Source organism: Hemiscyllium ocellatum, chromosome 37, assembly GCF_020745735.1.
Source record: "Hemiscyllium ocellatum isolate sHemOce1 chromosome 37, sHemOce1.pat.X.cur, whole genome shotgun sequence".
NCBI classification, from domain to species: domain Eukaryota; kingdom Metazoa; phylum Chordata; class Chondrichthyes; order Orectolobiformes; family Hemiscylliidae; genus Hemiscyllium; species Hemiscyllium ocellatum.
In genome coordinates, this window is record NC_083437.1 from 18953231 (window position 1) to 18976924 (window position 23694).

The following is a 23694-nucleotide window of genomic DNA, read 5'->3' on the forward strand; positions in this document are numbered from 1 at the left end:
GGGTGGCAACTTTCAGGGATCTGTGCACATGGAAGTTCCCTTTGAATGTGTTTCCACCAAACCCTTGGGACAGCGCATTCCAGATCACTGCGAAATGCATTAAATAAATTCTAACCTCGTGCATTATCTCCTTTTGTCTGCTAGTTAACAAACCCCTGCCAGTTTCCATCTGCTTGTTCTTTCCTTTGTTTCCCCTTCCTTCCTGAAGACAAACTCCACCACTTCCTTTCTTCTTTTTCAGTTTCTCTGCCTGAATGTCCCCTGACTCTCCCCTTCACCATCGGGCAGGCATGAAGGTGGATCCCAAAACCACCCCGGGCAGAATGGTGATCAAAACCCCCGGCTCGGCATCAATCTGATCCATGCTGGCCCCCAACAAAAAGACCTTGGAGTGCAGCTTCATAGCTCCTTGGAAGTGGTAGATAGGATAGTGAAGAAGGTGTTTGGTATCTTTCCTTTATTGGTCAGAGCATTGAGTACAGGAGTTGGGAGGTCATGTTGCGGCTGTACAGGATGTTGGCAAGGTCACTTCTGAAATGCTGTGTGCAATTCTGGTCTCCCTCTATAGGAAGAATGTTGTGAAACTTGAAAGAGTTCAGAAAAGATTTACAAGGATGTTGCCAGGGTTGGAGGGTTTGAGCTATAAGGAGAGGCTGAATAGGCTGGGGCTGTTTTCCCTGGAGCGTCGGAGGCTGAGAGGTGGCCTTATAGATGTTTATAAAATCGTGAGGGGCATGGATAGGATAAATAGACAAAGTCTTTTCCCGAGGATAGGGGAGTCCAGAACTAGAGGGCATAGATTTAGGGTGAGAGGGGAAAGACATAAAAGGGACGTAAGGGGCAACATTTTTACACAGAGGGTGGTACGTGTATGGAAAGAGCTGCCAGAGGAAGTGGTGGAGGCTGGTACAATTACAACATTTAAAAGGCATCTGGATGGGTATGTGAATAGGAAGGGTTTAGAGGGATGTAGGCCAAGTGCTGGCAAATGGGCCTGTTAGGTTGGAATATCTGGTCAGCATGGACGAGTTGGACAGAAGGGTCTGTTTCCGTGCTGTACAAATCGATGACTCTATGACTCAGATAATTATGTAGCTCATCCCCATCCCAAAGGAAGACAAGTTGCTGTGGCAATATCCATCTTTTTCATTGTAGTCTTGATAATAACAGTGCAGTCTCCAATGTTCTTTCCTCCACATAACTGACCAGGAAATTCTCCTGCTCCTGTTGCCTGCCACTGGCATGTGTTGGAAGATTGACAGGTTGACATCTGACCTGTTTGTTGTGAGTATGTTGTGAACATACCCTCCTTGACATCATGAGTGAATGAATGATTTATTGTCACATTTATCTTGGGAGATACAATGAAAAGTTTTCTGTGGCCACCAGTGTCATTTCAATGCAAAAGAGTGAAAAGGATGTACTGAAATATAGACCCACCTTTATCGCTCGGGGTCCCAGATACCACTCTGAGCATGGTCAACCCTCCAGGCCTGCTGCCACCTAGTGTCCCTGCTCCTTCATCACTGCAGCGTTACTGCCAATTCCAAGAGTCCACACATCGGGCCTATGAGCCAGGGGTCCCAACTCCAGTCACCACCGATACCAGCCTCTCCATGATGTCAGGAAGATGAGGGGAAGAAAAAAGGAAAGGAGATAGAAAAATAAGAATCAAGTCCTGATATGGGATTTGAATCTGGAGCTTCTGGCCCAGAGGCAGGGACACTTCTCACTGTGCCCCCTTTAGTGCCAGAATGAACAAAGGGCTGAAGGTACCACCTAGAGTAGAGAGTGTGGTGCTGGAAAAATACAGCAGCTCAGGCAGCATTCCTGATGAAGGGCTTACACCCGAAACTTCGATTTTCCTGCTCCTCGGAAGCTGCCTGACCTGCTGCGCTTTTCCAGCACCACACTCTTGACCCTGAGCTCCAGCACCTGCAGTCCTCACTTTCTCCTGAAGATACTACCCTCCCCAACCTTTTCCGAAGATCAATCATCAGACACTGGATCCAGGTGAAGCACCTGACAGGCATATGGGTGAAAAGGTTTTAATTTGTATTTATTTTCCTTGCGGTGAGTGCCAAAGATTCGTCGAGAATTTTTTAGCCTTCCAGTCATGAATGAAATATCTGAAGCAGAGTCATGGGTTCACCTGCACGTGTGTGGGCACAGCATGGAATGGGAGTTGGCAATGCAACCCAGTTGCTGGCTCCAGGAAGCAGATGGTCTTCCGTTCTCATTCCGCCTTTGACAAGTTCCAACACTGCTCCCCGCCCTTCCGTTAGTACCTGCACTTGGCTCTGAGCCACAGAAACCAGGGAGGGGACTGTTCCTGCTCAGCAGTAGCTGTGGGGCCTGTGGTGAACTTGGGCATATTGTTTGTGGAGCAGTAACGATCTCCAAGCCCCAGGTTAGGCAATCAGCTGCCATTATAGAATATATAAACTGGCCTTTCAGCCCCACTCTTTCATGCTATTTATGCTTCACACAACTTCCTCCCTATCATCATATCCATCTCCATCATGTATCTAGCAAGCTTCCTCTGCAATGTAACCAATGCTATTTGCTACGAACGCTGCATGTGATATTGAAATAACATTCGATAACAGGCCATTCACTCAGCAGCTTTTGCGGCAATGTTTAATGTTCCACATTTTGGGGAAGGAACCTTGTGTTACCAAGTTCCTGATTGATCCTATATCTCCACCTAGTGGATGCAAGCAATAATGGTCCTTGCACAAATTCTGCACACCCCCTTCATTGAATCATCGAATCCCTACAGTTTGGAAGCAGGCCATACAGCTCATTAAATCCAAACTGATCCTCTGAAGAGCATCCCACCCATATCCAAACCCATCCCACTACCCCAACCCCGTAATCCTGCATTTCCCATGGCTAACCCGCCTAGCCTGCACACCTGTGGGCAATTTCCCATGGACAATCCACCTGACCTGCACATCTTTGGACTGTGGGAGGAAACCGGAGCACCCGGAGGAAACCCACACAGACACAGGGAGAATGTGCAAACTCCACACAGATAGTCGCCCAAGGCAGGAATTGAACCCTGGTCCCTGGCATTGTGAGGCAACAATACTAACCATTCAGTGACTTACTAGATAGAAACATAGAAAATAGGAGGCCATTCAGCCCATCAAGCCTGCTGCACCATTCAATATGATCAGGGCTGAACGTTCAACTCAATCCCCGTTCCCATTTTCCCCCTAAGGCACTTTGAACACTTTTGTCGTAAGAAATATCTCGATCTCCTTGAAAACAGGGAACTGCCTGGTTTTTATACATGGGCTAAGGTTTATACTTAAATGAGGGTTAAATCCAGCAGCCACTGTGTTTGTTGCACAGACCAAACAAAGCAAACCATCCCAATCAGGGCCCTGGGAGGATCTAATCTCAGCTGTGTCACTGCTCTGTATAATTCACCAGCTCATTATTATCAGACTATAGCCAAGTCCATTCTCTTCCCTATTAACAACATCCCCAATTTTCATGTCATCTCCACACTTACTAATTAAGTCTACATTCATATCCAAGTAATTAATCTGCATAACAAGCAGCAATGATCCCAACGCTGCTCCCTGTGGTACACTTGCTGGTCACAAGCTTCCAAGATCAGATGGGCCAATGGGCTGAGAAGAGGCAGATAGGGTTAATTTATATAAATGTCAGGTGCTGCATTTTAGGAAAACAAATCTTAGCAGGACTTATACACTTAATGTACGCTCCTCGGGGGTATTGCTAAACAAAGAGACCTTGGAGTCCAGGTTTGTAGCTCCTTGAAAGTGGAGTCGCAGGTCGATAGGATAGTGAAGGTGGTGTTTGGTATGCTTTCCTTTATTGGTCAGAGTATTGAGTACAGGAGTTGGGAGGTCATGTTGTGGCTGTACAGGACATTGGTTAGGCCACTGTTGGAATATTGCCTGCAATTCTGGTCTCCTTCCTATCGGAAAGATGTGAAATCGAAAGGGTTCAGAGAAGATTTACAAGGATGTTGCCAGGGTTGGAGGATGTGAGCTACAGGAAGAGGCTGAACAGGCTGGGGCTGTTTTCCCTGGAGCATCGGAGGCTGAGGAGTGACCTTATAGAGGTTATGAGGGGCATGGATAGGATAAACTCCCTGGGGTGGGGGAGTCCAGAACTAGAGGGCATAGGTTTAGGGTGAGAGGGGAAAGACATAAAAGAGACCTACGGGGCAACTTTTTGATGCAGAGGGTGGAATGACCTCCCAGAGGATGTAGTGGAGTTTGATACAATTGCAACATTTAAGAGGCATTTGGATGGGTATATGAATAGGAAGGGTTTGGAGTGTTATGGGCCGCGTGCTGGCAGGTGGGACTAGGTTGGGTTGGGATATCTGGCCAGCATAGAGCACAGAAAAATACAGCGCAGTACAGGCCCTTCGGTCCTCGATGTTGCGCCGACCAAAGCCTACCTAACCTACACTAGCCCAATAACCTCCATATGCTTATCAAATGCCCGCTTAAATGACCATAAAGAGGGAGAGTCCACCACTGCTACTGGCAGGGCATTCCATGAACTCACAACCCGCTGAGTAAAGAATCTACCCCTAACATCTGTCCTATACCAACCTCCCCTTAATTTAAAGCTGTGTCCCCTAGTAACAGCTGACTCCATTAACAGAAAAAGGTTCTCACTGTCAACCCTATCTAAACCCCTAATCATCTTGTACACCTCTATTAAATCTCCCCTAAACCTTCTTTTCTCCAATGAGAACAGCCCCAAGTGCCTCAGCCTTTCCTCATACGATCTTCCTACCATGCAAGGCAACATCCTGGTAAACCTCCTCTGCACCCGTTCCAATGCCTCCACATCCTTCCTATAGTATGGTGACCAAAACTGCACACAATACTCCAGATGAGGCCGCACCAGAGTCTTATACAACTGCAACATGACCTCAGGACTCCGGAACTCAATTCCTCTACCAATAAAGCCCAGCACGCCATATGCCTTCATCACAGCACTATTTACCTGGGTGGCAACTTTCAGAGATCTGTGTACATGGACACCAAGATCCCTCTGCTCATCCACACTACCAAGTAGCCTACCATTAGCCCAGTAATCCATCTTCTTGTTACTCCTACCAAAGTGACTGACTTCACGCTTAGCTACATTGAACGCCATTTGCCACCTTTCTGCCCAGCTCTGCAACATATATATATCCCGCTGTAACCTGCCACATCCTTCTTCGCTGTCCACAACTCCAACGACTTTCGTATCATCCGCAACCTTGCTCACCCAGCCTTCAAGCCCCTCCTCCAGGTCATTTATAAAAATGACGAACAGCAAAGGTCCCAAAACAGATCCTTGTGGAACACCGCTAGTAACTGCACTCCAAGATGAACCTATACCATCAACTACTACCCTCTGTCTCTTTCCAGCCAGCCAATTCCTAATCCAAACCTCTAATGCACCCTCAATGCCATACCTCTGTAATTTTTTCAGTAGCCTACCATGGGTGTACCTTATCGAACGCCTTGCTAAAATCCATATACACCACATCTACTGCTTTACTCTCGTCCACTTCCTTGGTCACCTTCTCAAAGAAGCATGGGCGGGTTGGACCAAAGGGTCTGTTTCCGTGCTGTACATCTCTGTGACTCTATGACTCTACAAAAACAGCCCTCCACCATCACCCATTGCCACCTCTTTATAAGCCAGTTTTGGACCCAATTTGCCAGATTACCTATTGCACCAACCTTCCATGTTGCTTAAGCCAGTGACTAAGCTGGTACCCCACGATTGGGAAAGCAACTCGGGCTGTTTCATTTAAGGTGGAGGTGAGAAGGATTTTCTTCTCCTGGTTAAAGGTTTGGAACACTGTTCCCCAGAGATCTATGGGAGGGGGGTGTCATTACATATGTTAAAGGCTGAGTGAGAGAAGGTTTTGAGGAACAGTCAGGAAAAGAAGGTGAGGCCAAGACTAGATTAGCCTTGATCTTACTGAATGGCTTAGGAGATTCAATGGGCTGAATGGCCTACTCCTGCTTCTACTTCCCAGACTCATAAACACAACACACCCGCTTTAAATATTGTTAGTGATGATCCTTCCTGCTGCTTTGGGCCATGTTGTGATAACATTAACCATACCTGGCCTCCTCACTCACTCACTCACTCACCGCCCCACCTTCACCAGCTGCACCAGCCACTTTCATCACACTCAATCCCTCCCTATGTCTCATTCCAGGGGAAAGTGATACATGATCGGGCTGAGACAGCCACGATGAAGGCAGGGCTGCTCTACACTTGACACCTTTGCCTTTATGAGGAGAGGATACTGACCCTGACCTGTCCCATGGACTAGCTGACCAGCCCTAGATCCTGGGCTGATATTGGAAGCTTCCCTGAACATACTATGCCAGGACCCCCTATCTGAAATATATCTCCTTTAACTTGACTGAATCACAGAGTCCCTACAGTGCAGATGGATAGCCCATTCTGCTCAGCGAGTCTGCAATGACCTTCAAAGATCTTCCCATTTCGGCCCAGCCCCGACCCTATGCCTGTAACCCTGCATTTACAATGGGTTCAGAAAAGATTTACAAGGATGTTGCCAAGGTTGGAGGATGTGAGCTATAGGGAGAGGTTGAATGGGATGGGGCTGTTTTCCCTGGAGCGTCAGAGGCTGAGGGGTGACCTTATGGAGGTTTATAAAATCATGAGGGGCATGGATAGGACCAATAGACAAAATCTTTTCCCTGGGATGGGGGAGTCCAGAACTAGGGGCTGAATAGGCTGGGACCGTTTTCCCTGGAGCTGAGGAGTGACGTAATAGAGGTTTACAAAATTATGAGGAGCATGGATAGGATAAATAGACAATGTCTTTTCCCTGGGGTGGGAGAGTCCAGAACTAGAGGGCTTTGGTTTGGGGTGAGAGGGGAAAGATGTAAAAGAGACCTAAGGGGCAACTTTTTCACACAGAGGGTGGTATGTGTATGGAATGAGCTGCCAGAGGAAGTGGTGGAGGCTGGTACAATTACAACATTTAAGAGGCATTTGGATGGGTATATGAATAGGAAGGGTTTGGAGGGATATGGGCCGGGTGCATGCAGGTGGGACTACATTGGGTTGGAATATGTGGTCAGCATGGACAGGTTGGACCGAAGGATTTATTTCCATGCCTTACATCTCTATGACACTATGACTGTGGGAGGAATCGGGTGCACACCCACACAGACATGGGGAGAACATGCAAAACTCCACACAGACACTCATCCAAAGTGCAATCGAGCCCAGGTCTCTGGCACAGTGAGGCAGCAATGCTAACCGCCCAGCCACTGTGCCAAGTTCTTCTTCAACTTTGAGACTTGGCTAAACTTTGAAGCATGGGCAGTCTGTCCTGGGTTGGCACTTGATGCGGGTGAAACACTGATGTGGCAAGGTGCCATACAGCAGGATGGATGCCCACTTGTTAACAACATTGACGAGCCACCTGTGTGCACTAAAAACCATGGCAAGGCAGAAGGTGAGTGAGTGAGGCTGGGAGAATAAGTGAGCCGTGCCTGGCATGCAGGTTGGTGCAGGTTATGAGCTGGGTATATGTCCCTGCACATACAGTGAAGCAGCTTTACAAAGCGGACTCCAAAATGTAGCATTGAAGTTCAGAAGGGCCCTGCAAGCGGATCAGAGATGTGCCATGAATAGGTGGAGAAGTTGGCACATTTCTGATGGCAGCTTCCCGTGTGCCCATGGTCACTGCCCATGGAGTGTGCCCTGAGATGTTAGCTACTGACATCCAAGATGGAGGTGCCCAGGAACCCAGCAGTAAGGAGCTGGAGTTGCCTGGTACCCTCTCTGACTATCATGTTGGTGCCTAGGGTGAGGAACAGGGAATTGCACATCACTGGGATGAGATTCAATATTAATGAGGATGATAATGAGTGCTAAACCCTCTGAATAAACCTCTTGCCACTCACTGCTGAGAATCTCATCTCGATGGCCGAGACTCACTGGAAAATACCACAGTTTACTCCCAACATCCAGAAAGGCTTTATTCAAGTGATTCTCATAAATTTCTCACTGTAGCCCACGTCACTTGAAGCCTGGACAGATCGCTAACTATCGGCCCGAAACAGAGCAGGACAGTGTGATTCGATAACCGTCTGAAGCTGACCATTTTGCAGGGTTACAGGGGAAAAGGCAGAGGAGTGCAGTTTAGTTGAGTCCCTCTTACAGAGAGACTCCTTCACTGCTGTTGGCATTCGATGGGTCGATGAAACACACATTTCCCAACACACACCACTCCCAGTTCCTGAGTTAGCAGTGAGGTAATTCCTCTTCCTGAGCTCCTAGCAGCCCCAAGGACACTGAACAGTGGAGTGTGGACATTCACCAGCAGGACAGACTCTAGCCTGTCTGGACGCTCACCGAGTCTGTTGAAAGGCCTATTTTCTGAAACCTTATTATGGATCTGGTGCTTTGGACTTTGACTATGATGCTGGCTGTTGTGGTGGGCTTGTTTGTGCTGCTCGTTTCTGGAGTGATTTACACTGTATTCACTGAGACGGTAATGCCGCCAGGTATCCAGGGACCAGGTAAACTCCGGTTCATCTACGGCATGCAAGTGGCATTAGGCACTTTGGTAAGAAACACTTGGAGAAACTTTGCAAGCTACACCAGAGCAGTTTAATGATATGTACCTTGTCTCAGTGAGCTGATTAAACATTCAATTCTTTTCAGGAAGCAAATGCATTTTACCCAGACTGGTCTCTGAAAGGCAAACACCACTCTGAGACTTAAACATTAACTTTTCTGACTGCACACTTCCAGTGCAGAGTCTCAGTTACTGGAGCTTCACATTCTGTGGTGTTCTGTGTTGTAGTGTGTGCCATCAGTTAGAGTTTAACCTTTATCTTACAGATTAAAAACAACTCGTGCACTAACTTGTTGACAAGTGATAGATATGGGGGACTTTATGAATGGATTAAAACCCTGCAAAACACACAAGCTCCTGTGTAGCAGAAGAATGACGAACAATAGACAGTTTTCTAGCAGCAATTTGAAATTGTGCAAAGAATTTCAGATGGGAAAGAGTCCGATCAGACAGTGTTAAGGATGGTGTGGGGGAAGAAGCAGTTGTGTCGTCTGGCCGTGAGAGACCAAATGCTCTGGTATCTTTTGCCAGCTGGCAGGATGGAGAAGAGTTTGAGTGAGGGGTGTATGGGGTCTTCCACAGTGCTCTTAGCCTTTCGTTTACGGCGGGTGGTGTAAATGCCTGTAATGGAGAGGAGAGAGAGAGAGAGAGAGACCCCGATAACCCTCTCAGCTGTCCTCACTATCCATTGTCGGGTCTTACAATCCGAGACGGTGCAATTCCCAAACCAGGCAATGATGCAGCAGCTCAGGGTGCTCTCAATGAACCCTCTGTAGGATGTGGTGAGGATGGACGGTGGGAGGTGGGCTTTCCTCAGCCTGTGCAGAAAGTAGAGACTCTGCTGGGCTTTCTTGGCTATCGAGCTGGGGTTGGGGGTCCAGGTGTGACTCTCTGCCAAGAAATCTGCTGCTCTTCACGATCTCCACAGGGGAGCCGTCAATGTCCAGAGGAGAGTAGTTGTCCGTGATCTCCTGAAGTCAACAACCATCTCTTTTGGCTTATCCACATTCAGAGACAGGTTGTTGGCTCTGCACCAGTCCGTTAGCTGCTGCACTTCCTCTCTGTAACGCTGACTCATCGTTCCCGCTGATGGGACCCGCTACAGTCCTGTCATCAGCGAACTTGATGATGTGATTCGACCTACGTACCTCTGCAGTCCTGTGCTAGCAGGGTGAACTGTGGGTCCCCTTGCTCAGTGTGATGGTGTTGGGGATGCTGTTCCCAATCCGGACTGACTGAGGTCTCCCGGTCAGGAATTTCAGGGTCCAGTCACAAAGGGAGGGATTTAGGCCTAGCAGACTCAGCTTTCCAATCTGGTGCTGAGGAACGAGAGTGTTAACAAGGGAGAGTTGCAGTAGTTATTCCCTGTAATAAGATTTACTGTTGGGCTTTGAGGAGATATGTTTAATTCATTAAAGACTGAAAAGTCCTGTCACTCCCTGTGGGTTGCTGCCTGTTTCTCTCCTCAGGTCTCTAACTGGCTGATTAATCAAAAGGAGCTGAACAAAAGGTTTCACTAGTTTTGAGTCTGCTCAAGGTCAGAGTACAATAGGAGCGTTTCGTGCAGCCAAGGAAAGGCTGGGTCAATAAAGCCACATACATCCAGGGCCTGATCAAAGTCAGATAGGTGGCAGGAGCAGGGAAGCCCTTTGATCAACAATGCTGCATACACAGCAGGACTTCAATGAAAACAAGAATGATGCCTTGTCTTCCTTTTGAAGGCACCCACACTCCCCTCCCCACCCTATTCCTTCAGCAGAGGCAGAGAGTCCAGCCAGGATTTGACCAGGTGGATGTAGGAAGGCTGCTTCCTCTAGCAGGAGCAGCTAGAGCAGGGGGTTATGGGTTAGAAATGGGGGGCGGGGAGGGGCTTCACCCATTTAAGATGGAGATGAGGAAAACATTTTCAGAGGGTTACCTTTGGAATTCCCTTCCCCTAAAAGCAGTATATACACAGTCTTTAAATAATTTTAAGACAGAGGCAAATAGGTCCTTGATTACAAAGGAGAGGAAAGATGATCAGGAAATGGGGAAATGTAGAATTGAGGTTAAAATCAGTCAGCCATGAACGTCTTGAGTGGTGGAGCAGGCTCGAAGGACCATGTGATTAGTCTTGGTCCTGGTTCATATGTTCTTAGATCAAAGAGGCTTGCCATTGTATTGAGCACTGGATAGATCCTCAACTAGGAGGAGCTAGATGAATGGGAAGGTGATAATGTCACCAGACTGGTAATCCAAAATGCCAATTTAATGTTTTGTGGACTTGGTTCAAGTTCCTGGGAGTAAGTGAGGTCTGCCGATGCTGGAGATCAGAGTCAAAAAATGTGGCGCTGGAAAAGCACAGCCGGTTAGGCAGCATCCTGTTATGAAGATGTAGGTGTACTGTAGCTTTAACAAAGTTAAAAGCTTGCAGAATTACCTGACAGTACCAAGTGTTCTGAACAAGACACAATGTACCCTTTTGGTCCAGCAGCTAGTGTAGCTGGTTGCCTGGAGACAAAAACAAATTTGAATTAGGCCCATCAGTTTAAATTATACTCCAAAAAAACCCAAACTCCAATCAAGTTTGAATTGAGTATATTGTCAATATTAAAAGCCAGTGACACAATCCGATCCTTTGGGGGTATAAGACCAGGGAAAATCGGACAGTTGAAAGAGAACTGCCAAGCCACCAGCATATACAGGCTGCCCGAAACAAAGCTCTCTTAGAGGTAACCTTTATCGATCGACGACCTGTGGACGAGAAACCCTGAGAAGAAAATCAACAGAGAAACATACAAAGGGAAGATTTGACAGCTGGCTGGTTTTGAAATTTGAATTTTTGGTAAATCTTAATTGGGGGTTTTATTGGACTAGTATTATCGAACGGAAAATAAATGATAAGTTAGAGGATGGAGTTGTAAATAGTTGTGAGTTAATTTTTCCCTGTAATACTTTAAGAAATAAAGTTGTTAATTTTTACTTTAAATAGTCCTTGGCCTCTCAAATTTTCACAGATCACTGCACGGTGTAAACCTTTTCTGTGTTACTGGTTTCAATTAGTGGGGGGTGGGAGTTTACCCCGCGCCATAACATTCAAGGAGCAGGAACATAATCCCTTCATCAGGAATGTCAAAGAGCTTGTGCTTGAAATGTTGACTCTCCTGCTCCTCGGATACTGCCTGACCGGCTGTGCTTTTCCAGCACCACACTTTTTTGACTTGTTCAAGTCCCACTGTGGTAGGTGGTAAATCTTGAATCATTAAGAAAATTAGCCTAATATAGTCACTGTTAATTATTGTAAATATCTACCTGGTTCACCAATGCCCTTCCTTTAGGGCAGGAAGTCTGCTGCTGCTGGCAGTGAGATGGGAGAAGGGAAGGGGTGTTGTTGTTGGCCATATTTGTTCTACTTCTCCAATTCTTTTCAATCTGTTTTAATTCTTGTCCCAGTGTTTAAATCCCTCCTGGCCTCTGCCCTCCCCATCTCTGGAACATTCTCCAGCCCGACAACATTAAATAAAAAACTCACCCACAGGACGTGGCCGTGAATTCTAGGCCAGCACTCATTACCCATATCGAACTGCCCAGAGGGTAATAGGTGATGGCCTAGCAAGACCCTAGAGGGCAGTTCAGTGTCCAACACATCACATGAGGCCAATTTCCGTCGCAAACAGGGCACAAGTGAACCAGATGGGTTTTTTTTCCAGACACCAATTTCACGGTTGGCACTAATTTTTATTGAACTTCAATTCCACTCTGGTTGACCCACGTCCCAAGAACATTGCCTGGGTCTCTGGATTAATAGTGATGAAGGCTCTGGCCCAAAACATCGAATTTCCTGTTCCTTGGATGCTGTCTGACCTGCTGTGCTTTAACCAGCAACACATTTTCAGCTCTGGATTAATAGCCGAGCAATATTACCAAGAGATGATTGCCTCAGCGTTGTGAGAGCCCTCAAGCTCTCCACCACTTGTCAATCCCTGTCTTCTACCTCTCTAACACTGGTAGCCCGGACTCGTGTTTTCCTGCGTCGCTCCCTTCCTAAACCTCCGCCCCTCCTTTAAGATGGTCCTTGAACCCTAATTTTCTGACTGAGCAGTGGCTGACAGCTCCAGGCTGCTGCTATTGGACTCTTGCCCCTCAGGTCCCAACAGACACCTGTTTGGGTACCTACTCTGGACAAAATCTTCGAGGAGAAAGTGAGGTCTGCAGATGCTGGAGATCAGAGCTGAAAATGTGTTGCTGGAAAAGCGCAGCAGGTCAGGCAGCATCCAAAGAGCAGGAGAATCGACGTTTCGGGCATGAGCCCTTCTTCAGGAATCTGAAGAAGGGCTCATGCCCGAAATGTCGATTCTCCTGCTCTTTGGATGCTGACTGACCTGCTGCGCTTTTCCAGCAACACATTTTCAGCCCTACTCTGGACAAGCCCGGTGCTTATCCTCAGCGAGAGGTCCCAGGCTTCCTGCTCCCACCACGTCCAGCCTGTACAGTCAGCTCCAGGAACTTCCCTTCCGGCCGGTCGATCTGTCCCTTTCTTTGGGTTGACCCTGACCCCTTCCAGCTCTGGTCACATCTCGGAATTGCTGTTGCGTGGGGCGCTGTGGGGTCATACACAGGTTGCTTCCTCCCTTCCCTTCCCCCATGCCCCCCCCATATTGTTCATTTTCTTTTTGCTGCGGCCTTTGAGGGGGGTCTTCCTTTAGTTTAAGCCCCTGTCCAGTCAGCTGCCCAGTCAGGCCTGCAGATTGCCTCGTCTGCCTCAGTCAGGGAGCTCAGTGAACCTTAATTCAAATGTGACATCCACAAACTCCTCTCCCAAGTTCAGAGGGTTTTAGTCCAGGCTATCCAATGGGGAGTTTTGTCCCGCCTGACACTGTATCTGCAAACATTCCGATGCAGTGCCTTGATTTTACTTCTGTGATGTTAAAGGCAAGTTAGGTGCATGTTTTATATAAATGCAAGTTTCTGGTATATTTTATCCCCTCCACTTAGGGAAACATCGCACAGAACCTGGGGCTGGGACCACAGGTCACTGTTGTTCGGTATCTACATGCCAAGTCCTTCAGGAGGATGTCCAAGGAGGAGACTGGGCTGATCATCCGGGATCTCCAATTTGATGGTGTCCCCGTCAGGGTTTACCAGCAGAGGTCAGCGTCGGCAGAGAAGAGGCGTGGGATCTTGTACTTCCACGGTGGTGGATGGGTGTTTGGCAGCTTGAGTAAGTGTAAGAGACCTGTCCCCTGGTTAACGTAGTCTTTCACTTTAATCCGAAGTCCTACTGCTCTGAGGCAGGTGTTAATCAATACCCACGAGCATAGTCAGCGAATCGAAGGCTGGTCTGGTATAGAATAGGCTGACAAAAGGTAGTTTAAATTTACTGTAGTCCCACTTTCCAGCATTTGACCCATTGCCTTGAAAGTTGTGACATTTCAACTGCTCTTCCAAGTCCTTTGTAAAGGTTGAGCTGAAAATGTGTTGCTGGAAAAGCGCAGCAGGTCAGGCAGCATCCAAGCAGCAGGAGAGTCGACGTTTCAGGCATGAGCCTGAAGAATCCCTGAAGAAGGGCTCATGCCCGAAACGTCGACTCTCCCTGCTATGCTGCCTGACCTGCTGCGCTTTTCCAGCAACACATTTTCAGCTCTGATCTCAAGCATCTACAGTCCTCACTTTCTCCTACTTTGTAAAGGTTTCCTACTTCAACTCGCCTCCCAGGCAGTGCATTCCAGACCCCTGCAACCCTCTGGGTAAAATAAAAATTGTTCAAATCCACAATAAACTGTGTGGTTTCACTTTAAAATTATGTCCACTAGTTATTGACCCTTCAGCTATGGGACGCAGCATGTTTCCATCCACCCTGTCCATGTCCCTCATAACTTTGTACACCTCTGCCAAGTCTCCCCGGCCTTCTCTATATCTCAGCATATCCAGACTCTCTTCACCACTAAACTGCTCCATCCCAGGCAACGTCCTGGTGATCTCCCCTGCAACCCCTCCAGTGCACTCACATCTCTCCTATAGTGCAGTGACCAAAACTGTACACAGTGCTCCAGTGTGGTTGAGCCAAAGTCTTGTACTGCTCCTATCTCCCTGTCTTATAACCTATGACGTGCCTGACAAAGGCAAGCAATCCATGTGCCTTCTCAATGACCCCATTATCCTGTCCTACTGCCTTCAGGGATCCATGGACAAGCAACTCAAGCTCCCTCTGTTCCTCTGAGCTCCCAACGTCCTGCCATTCACTCAGCACTCCCTTGTCCTGTTCCTTCTTACAAAGTGCATCACCTCACATTTATCCATCTGTCACTGATCTGTCCATCTGACCAATCTGTCTATATTCTCCTGTAACCTAAGATCTTCTTCCTCACTGTCAAACATCCAGCCATTGTTTGTGACACCCACAAACTTACTTCTCATTCATCCAGCATTTCCTTCGTTATAGTTTCTTTATGTTAGAAACAATAAGAGGCCTAGTACTGATCCCCATGATATGCCACTGGATACAGGCTTCAGTCACACAAACAGCCTTCTAGCTCCACCCTCTGTCTCCTGTCACTAAGTCAATTTTGGATCTACCTTGCCAAGTTACCCCAGATCCCATGAACTTTTATTTTCTTTATTAGTCTCACATGTGGAACTTTGTCAAAGTTTTTGCTGAAATCCATATAAACTCCATCAACTGCATTACTTCACACCTTCACACATCTTCACACCTGGTCACCTCCTTGAAAAATTTAACCAAATTCATGAGGGCATGACCTCCCTCTGACAAAGCCAAGCTGACTATCCCTGATTAAACCTTACGTCTCCAAGTGGAGATTCATTTTCTCCTTCAGTGTTTTCTCCAAGTGGTTGATGGGGACAGTGTAGAGGGAGCTTTGCTCTGTATCTAACCCCGTGCTGTATCTGTCCTGGGAGTGTTTGAAAGGGACTGTGTAGAGGGAGCTTTGCTCTGTATCTAACCCCATGCTGTATCTGTCCTGGGAGTGTTTGAAGGGGACAGTGTAGAGGGAGCTTTGCTCTGTATCTAACCCCGTGCTGTATCTGTCCTGGGAGTGTTTGAAGGGGACAGTGTAGAGGGAGCTTTACTCTGTATCTAACCCCGTGCTGTATCTGTCCTGGGAGTGTTTGAAGAAGACAGTGTAGAGGAAACTTTACTCTGTATCTAACCCCGTGCTGTATCTGTCCTGGGAGTGTTTGAAGGGGACAGTGTAGAGGGAGCTTTACTTTGTATGTAATCTTGTATTGTACTTGTGCTGGAAGTGTTTGATGGGGATTGTGTAAGAAGAAGCCTTACTCTGTATCTAATCCCGCACAGTCTCTGTCCTGGTAGTATTTAATGCTCCATTAGCTGTTTGAAAAGTCACATCCTTCATTTCCCAGTACTTGGATTCCTCATTTTGACAGAAAGTAACTAATGTGTATGTATTTCGTTCTTAGATGAATATGATAATTTGTGCCAGTACATCGCCAAGGAAACGGAGTCGATTGTGGTGTCTGTGGAGTGAGTATCTGTTGCTTGGATAGGATCACAGTCCTTCATCCAATTGACAAATTCCTAATGCCAGGCTGACCTCAATCCACACTGTTCCGGGACACATAACAGACAGAGCAGAAGCTAAGTTCGCTTCCACCTCCACTCAATTTCATTCATGAGTGATGCTTTCGTTTCCTGTCTAATCCTTCTTTTTCTTGGCTTGACAAATTTGAACACATGGCACGTACGGCTCGGCTCTCTGGTTATCGTTACGTTGAAAGCCAGGACTGTCAGAAAGCTATTTAACAGTGATGGAAGCACAGCCAACCCTCCATGTTCCTCTCAGATACATGGTGGGGCTTTGTGTTTGTCATACTTACACATCTGTGCTCATTCCGCTGCTATTACACCCATGTATATCTGATTCTTATTCATAGGACCATAAGTCCATAAGACATAGGGAGCAAAAATTAGGCCACATCCTTTACTTTTGCTATTTTCTGAATGGCACAACAAATTAGTAACCTAAAGATGAGAGCTGGTCTCTGTAATGGCGATCGTGAAACTATTATTGATTGCTGTAAGAACCTGCCTGATGTCCTTTATGTTGTCCTTTCTGTGTCGGGTCTACATGTGACGCCAGGCTTGTATTAATATGGTTAAGTCTTAATTGCCTTCAGAAATGACCAGAAAGTCACTCAGATCAAGGACAGTGAGGAGTGGATAACAAATGCTCACCCTGTTAGCAACAAACAGGATTAAGATTCCATAGCAAAATTGACCATAACATCATAAGATGTATAGAAGCAGAATCTGGCCCATATAATTTGCTCTGCCATTTAATCATGGCTGATATGTTTCTCAACCCCATTCTCTGTCTTCTCCCATTAGCGTTTGATCCCCTTATTAATCAGGAACCTATCTCTGTCTTAAATACACTTAGCAACTTGGCCTTCACAGTCTTCTGTGGCAAAGAATTTCACAGGTTCACCACCCTCTCATTCAAGAAATTCCTTGTCATCACAGTTCGAAGGTGTTGGCCCTCTCCCCTACTCCTGGAAACATTTTCTCCACATCCACTCTATCCAGGACTCCTGGTATTCCGTAAGTTCCAATGAAATCCCCCCTCATTGTTTTAAATTCCATCAAGTACAGACCCAACTGTCCTCAACTGCTCCTCATTGACAAGCCCGTCTTCCCCAGGAACATTCTTGTAAATCTTTGGATCCCCTGATGGATATCCTTCCTTAGCTCATCCTTCCTTAGATACAGGGCCCAAAACTGCTCGCAATATTGCAAATGCGGTCAGACCACGGTGTTGTGCAGCCTCAGCAGGACATCTCAGCTTTTGTGTTCTAGTCCTCTTGGAATAAATGCTAACGTTGCATTTACCTTTCTAACTGCCAAATGAACCTGCATGTTAACTTTAAGAGAATCCTAAATTGAGACTTCCAAGTCCTTATACTTCAGATTTCTGAAAACCTTTGCTGTTTAGAAAATAATCTGCACCTCTAATCTTCTTACCAATGTGAAAACCTCACTTTTACACATTGTATTCCATCTGCCACTTCTTTGCCCACTTTCCTAGCCTGTCTGAGTCCTTTGGCAGCCCGCCCCACTTCCTCAACATTACCTGTCCCTCCACGTACCTTTGTTAAGTGAACACTAACAACAATGCCCTCAATTCCTTTGTTCAGGACATTAATGTCGAACGTGAATAGTTGTGGCCCCAACTCTAACCCCTGCAGATCTCTCCTAGTCACTGGCTGCCATCCTGAAAAGACCCCTTTATCCCCACTCTCTGCTCTCTGCCAGTCAGCCAATCCTCCAAACCTTAACCCTAACACTTTTGGCTCTTCTTATTTAGTAGTCTCCTGTGTGGCACCTTGCCAAAGGCCTTCTGGAGATCCAATTAAATTAAATCCAATTAAAGGCTCCCCTTTGACTAATTTGTTCGTTCACTCCTCAAAGAATTCTAACAGATTTGTCAGGTATAATCTTCCCTTGATGAAGCCATTCTGACTCAGTCCTATTTTACAGTGTACTTCCAAGTTCTTTGCAATTCATGCTTAATAATGGACTTTAAAATCTTACCAATGCCCGAGGTCAGGCTAAATGACTGTAGTTTCCTGTCTTCTGCCTGCCTTTTTCATAAACAGAGTGTTATGTTAGCTATTTTCAAGTTCACTGGGACCTCCCTAACTCCAGTAATTCCCGAAAGATCACCATCAATGCCTCCACGATCTCCTCTGCTATCTCCTTCAGAACCCTGGGGTACAGTCCATCTGGTCTGAGTGGTTTATACACCTTAACATTTCAACTTTCCCATCACCTTCCCCTTAATCATAGGCATTACACTCACCTCTGTCCCTGACCCTTGAAGTTGGGGTTTCATGATTTAGGCTATCCGGTGGAACACACCTCTTCAATGTAGTTGCGCTCATATCACCTTAATTGTGATATTATCCAATTGTGGGTGATGCTGGTCATTAATTGCCCATCTCTAATTGATCAAGGTAAGCAGTTACCATGGGTCTGGAATTATATGTAGGCCAGACCAGGTGAGGATGACAGATTCCCTTTCTTAAAAGGCATCTGTGAACCATATATGCGTTTTTACAACAATGACTACATGTTTGCCATTAGGCTACTAGCTCTTCACCAATTTGTTTTTAAAAATTGAGTTCAAATTTCACTATCTACTCAGATTTGAACCCATTTCTTCAGAGCATTAGCCTGGGTTTAGCTGAATGAGTCCTGTGACATTACTACTAGACTAGGCCATCCCCTAGATGGCAACACTCCCTTTGGAAGCCTTTCAGAGAGTGTTCATTTAGTTGATTATTGGGGTGAGGGAGTTTTCTTCTGAGGAAAAGTTGGACAGGTTGGGCCTATAAATATTGGAATCTAGATGAATGAGAACTGATATTATTGAAGTATTTGAGAGCCTGAGGGAACCTGACAGGGTGGATCTAAAAGGATGTTTTGGCTTGTGGAGTAGTCTAGAATTGGAGGACAATAAGGAATATCCCATTAAGTTAGAAATTAGGAATTTTTTTCTCAGATGGCTATTAATCGTCTGCAAAAAGTAGTGGAGGCTGGGTCATTGAATTTGTTTTAGGCCGAATGGGATAGATTCTTGACTGACAAAGCAATTGGAGATAGACAGGAAAGTAGGCAAGATCAGCCAGGATCCTAACAATTCATGCAACAAGATTAAGGGGCTAAATGGCCTCCTTAACCCTATGTTCCTGTGTTCAACATTGACATTGCTTCACGTCTGCCTTTCTTGTCTCTACTCTTGAAAACCTCCAGAACGCAGACAAGAGCCCCACTGCACCATCCACCTGGCACAGAAGCCATTTCTGTAGCCTGAGGTCGAAAGGTCACAGGTCAAACGTATATAACAGCAGACTGTCAAACCTGTGCAGTAGAAAGTCTTTCTTCAACCTTAATGCAGCCCAGCCCTGTAGAAATGAGCACTTCAACAAGTTACAATAAAAACAAACCCTTCTTGTCCTAATGTTTCCCTGTTGGTTTCCCAGGTACGGCCTTGCACCTGAGTACAGGTACCCCTCTCAGTTCGAGGACTGCCTAAACGCCACTCTGCATTTCCTCAAGACCACAGATGATTACGGAGTTGACTGCAACAGAGTCGTTGCGTGTGGGGATAGTGCTGGGGGTAACCTGGTTGCCGCCGTGTGTCTGAAAGTCACTTCCATGAAGGACAGCCTGGATGTTCCAACCCTCCGCGCTCAGGTCCTGATCTACCCAGCCCTTCAAATGGTCGACTTCAACCTGCCCTCCTACCGACAAAACCAGTTTGTGCCCATCCTGTTTCGAACACGCATGATCTTCTTCTACCTGCAGTATCTGAACGGAGACATGTCCATTGCAGAAGATGTGCTGTCAGGTCACCATCTACCTGTGGAAGTCAAATCTAAATACAGGAGGTGGTTAAACCCAGATCTAATCCCAGGCAACTTTCAGGTCGGAGATCACAAGCCCAACCTTGCCTTCACCCATTTCGATGAGGTTTATGATCTTGTGAAGCCCAGCTTAGAGCCAACCTTTGCCCCTCTCCTTGCCAGTGATGCTGCCATTAGCAGGCTCCCACCAGCGTACATTTTGACCTGTGAGTTTGACGTACTACGGGATGACGGATTGCTGTTCAAGAAGCGACTGGAAGACAATGACGTTCCAGTGTCCTGGTACCATGTTCAAGATGGCTTCCACGGGATAGTCAGCTTCTTTGATAACGGTTACCTGACCTTCTCATCCGGGAAACAGGCTGTTGATAACATTGTCTCCTTCCTTAGAGACATGTAGGGCCGTTTTTCCAAGGAGTGGTGGTCAGAGTCATCTTGTCACTCTGTTCCTCCTATTTTCCATTTGTACACAGCTTTGTGTTCCCGGCAGGAGATTTTGATTACTGCTCCTTCAGAAATAGTGAGCATTAGCACAATCCCACAGCTCTCTTTCAGTTTAGGATCATAGCAAGAATTTAAACCACGTCCGCCTTTTCAGGGTACTTGGTGCTTTACTCTGTGATTTATATTTTAAGTGTGCAGCAGCAAGGACAGGCACTTCACCCAGCCCCATTAAAGGGTAAGGGTACAAGATAAGTGTGTGGGTTAGAGTGCCAAGTAGGTAGAGTGTCAGATGAATTGAATGCCAGGGCACAAGCTGGCTAGCAGAAATGGTAAAAAGTTAAGGTAAGTTGGTGTGAGTAGGAGTATCAGGCCCAACAGTGAGATAGCAATGGGGGAATGTCCATACTGGGTGGGGATTGTTGTTTTTGCTGGAGGAGGTAGGAGGCTATCAGATTCTGGGGAGAATGGGATTGACCATTGGGCCCCAGGGTTTTGAACAGATGGAGGAAAGTTGGGTTGTGTGGTGAGGGTGGAAGATTGAGCCTTGGGGGTAGGGGTGCAGAGTGATGGTAGCCATGTCTGTTGGCAGGAATAAATGTGGGTGTCCTGGCTGGAGAGGGGGTGGTCCTTGGAATTGATATGGGTTTCCTGTGCACCCAACACAACCCTCTAGTTTCTGTGTCTGTCCATTATCCCTACTCCTAACTCTCAAATAATATGCAGTCCAAGATTACTGTCAGTTTTGTGTGTATTCACGTTAATGTGCTTGAACGATTTCTGGGAATCTGTACCTTTATTTGCATGTGTAACTTCACCTAGCTTAATGGTCACCACCTCAAAAGTTCAGTGAACACAGTTGTCTTTAACAAAGCCATGCTGACCCTCCCTGATCAGCTCATATTTGACCAAAGTCAAAACGTGTGGTGCTGGAAAAGCACAACCGGTCAGGCAACATCCGAGGAGCAGGAGCATATATCCTCATCATGCACCACCCCCTCACATTTCTGATGAAGAGCCTATGCTCAAAACATTGGCTTTCCTGCTCCTTGGATGCTGCCTGACCGGCTGTGCTTTTCCAGCACCACACGTTTTGACTCTGATCTCCTGCATCTGCGTCCTCACTTTCTCCTCCTCAGTTTGACCAACTTGGTCACAGGTTAGTCTTTAAACTGATGGGACCCTGTTTACTTGACTTCCCTCTCCTTGACCTCCTTAATACCCACACCTCCTGCCTACAAGGAGTGACATTCATAAGTTTTGAGGCGGCGGAAGAGGAGCAGCCTATCTCTGAGAAACAGCAATTCTGTAATGGGAGGCGGTTGGGGAAGATTACAGAGACTGAGGTTGCACAACTGAGAGACTTCCTCAGTTTCCCAACTGAGGCTTACCACAGGAACTACATGTTGACTCAATTTTATGACTAATAATGTACATGGTTGGCAAGTAAAGAACAGCACTGGCCAAATTTCCAGCATGCACTCCCTACTGGAAACTCAACTCTACATCTGACCCTTTTATATATCTCCAAACAAGAGGTACTCAAGCAACACTGTGCCACAGAGCGGAAAAGATCACAGCGATTATTAGCAACGTGATTATCCCTGCAGGGATTCAAGCACTGGGAACCACAAGAATGTATCTCTCTCTGTAAATTTATAACATGATTCTTTTAAAATCACTTTTCTTCTCAGGATTGTTGCGATGCCCTGTTTGGCCTCCCTGATGGGAAATGGACACAAACATATAACATGCGCTTGTTAAACAGCGATTTGGTTGAAATGCGATTGAAATGTGAATTGCAGACTTTTCTTTTAATAAAGCGATTCCACCCTCGGCACCAGATGAGCAGCTAAACCCAGCCTCAGGATCCTCTGTCTGCAAAATGCCCACTCAGTGTGTTCAGCAAAAACAGGAATGCAATCAGCTCTGCAAGTCTTAAAACTGAGATTGAAACTGGGAATTGTAGTCTATAATGAGAAGGAACATTGGCCGAGAATCTTGAGGAGGGCTGGACTTGTGCTTCAGCATCACCTGGACAGAAAGCGTATGTACTTCCTGGTGAAGAACTTCGTGAGAGGTACAGTGCTGTAGTCGGCGATTTTTGTGCTAAAATGTTAAACCTACTGTGTTATTTCATTAAAATATATGATTTAAAGATCTACTTAGACTGTGCTTTCATTTGTGTGAGGCTAACTTCTATTTTTGTTTCAATCTTTACTGATATTTTTGGTGGTTTGACCCAACCCTGTTTTTCCCCCACATGCCCCGTTATTTATCTTGTGTGATTTTCTATGACATGGTGTCCCACAGGAACGCAGCTACTGCGTTATCAGAGAACTACCTGTGCGCTGAGTGACATTCCACACTTCCACATTCTAGTCAGTGCCTTAGAGAGCTGAAAAATGTGTTGCTGGAAAAGTGCAGCAGGTCAGGCAGCATCCAAGGAGCAGGAGAGTCGACTGAGGAATTCCTGAAGAAGGGCTTATGCCCGAAACATCGATTCTCCTCCTCCTTGGATGCTGCCTGACCTGCTGCACTTTTCCAGCAACACATTTTTCCGCTCTGATCTCCAGCATCTGCAGTCCTCACTTTCTCCTAGTGCCTTAGAGAGCCAATAAAGGAAAGGCTGCTTGATTACAATACTGTAATTGGCTGTTTAAAGCAGTGTGAATGATAATGCGAGTCGGTCAATGTTGGAATAACTCCACAGAGGCTGGTATCTCGTCACCAAGTCACCTTTTATTTACACGTGGAGCAGCCTTGACACTGATCCAGCTCCCTCAGAGCCAGCTCTCAGAGTGAACACGATGTCTGACACTCCTGTGCTTATCTGTTAGCCAGGGCTCCCTGATTGGACCAGATTAACAGCCCCAATCAGGGGACTGATATTCTGTGTGGTCTACCCAGCTGACCTCATTACAATCACTACAGATGCCATTTTGTTTGACAACTTCTGTTTTTTTCTGTGGATTGATAAAAAAAACCCACTGATTATTAAAGAGTCTGTTTGCAGTCTGATACATTTCCAGTCAGATGGTCTGCTCCTGCGGTGCAGTGGGACATTATGACTGGGCTACAGTGATGCCACTTTCTGCTTGCATTGTAAATGCCATTACCTGAGATGGGCGTGAGTATTAAGGAGCTAAAGAATCACTGTGAATAATGAAATGATGGTGCTACTTGCACCCAATGTTTCTAAGGGATTGATTCCAGAAACTGTGGAAGATGACTGGGCCGTG

At 46.5% G+C, this 23694-nt stretch overlaps 1 protein-coding gene across 1 annotated transcript; it reads left to right on the forward strand.

Annotated features, from left to right (window-relative positions):
- The first annotated feature begins 8360 nt into the window (after positions 1–8360).
- aadacl4 (arylacetamide deacetylase-like 4) lies at positions 8361–21357 on the forward strand. Its single transcript, XM_060852134.1, has 4 exons — positions 8361–8614; positions 13601–13826; positions 16046–16109; positions 19628–21357. Exons 1-4 carry the CDS (start codon positions 8438–8440, stop codon positions 20409–20411), a joined length of 1251 nt encoding a protein of 416 aa, XP_060708117.1. The 5' UTR covers positions 8361–8437; the 3' UTR covers positions 20412–21357.
- The last annotated feature ends 2337 nt before the right edge of the window (positions 21358–23694 follow it).

What these genes read in the sequence shown, in the direction of transcription:
- aadacl4 (XM_060852134.1), top strand. Translation starts at nt 8,438, where the DNA reads ATGGATCTGGTGCTTTGGACTTTGACTATGATGCTGGCTGTTGTGGTG. An exon ending in AAGTGGCATTAGGCACTTTG is followed by an intron (nt 8,615 to 13,600) that starts GTAAGAAACACT and finishes CCCTCCACTTAG; the next exon opens with GGAAACATCGCACAGAACCT. An exon ending in ATGGGTGTTTGGCAGCTTGA is followed by an intron (nt 13,827 to 16,045) that starts GTAAGTGTAAGA and finishes TTTCGTTCTTAG; the next exon opens with ATGAATATGATAATTTGTGC.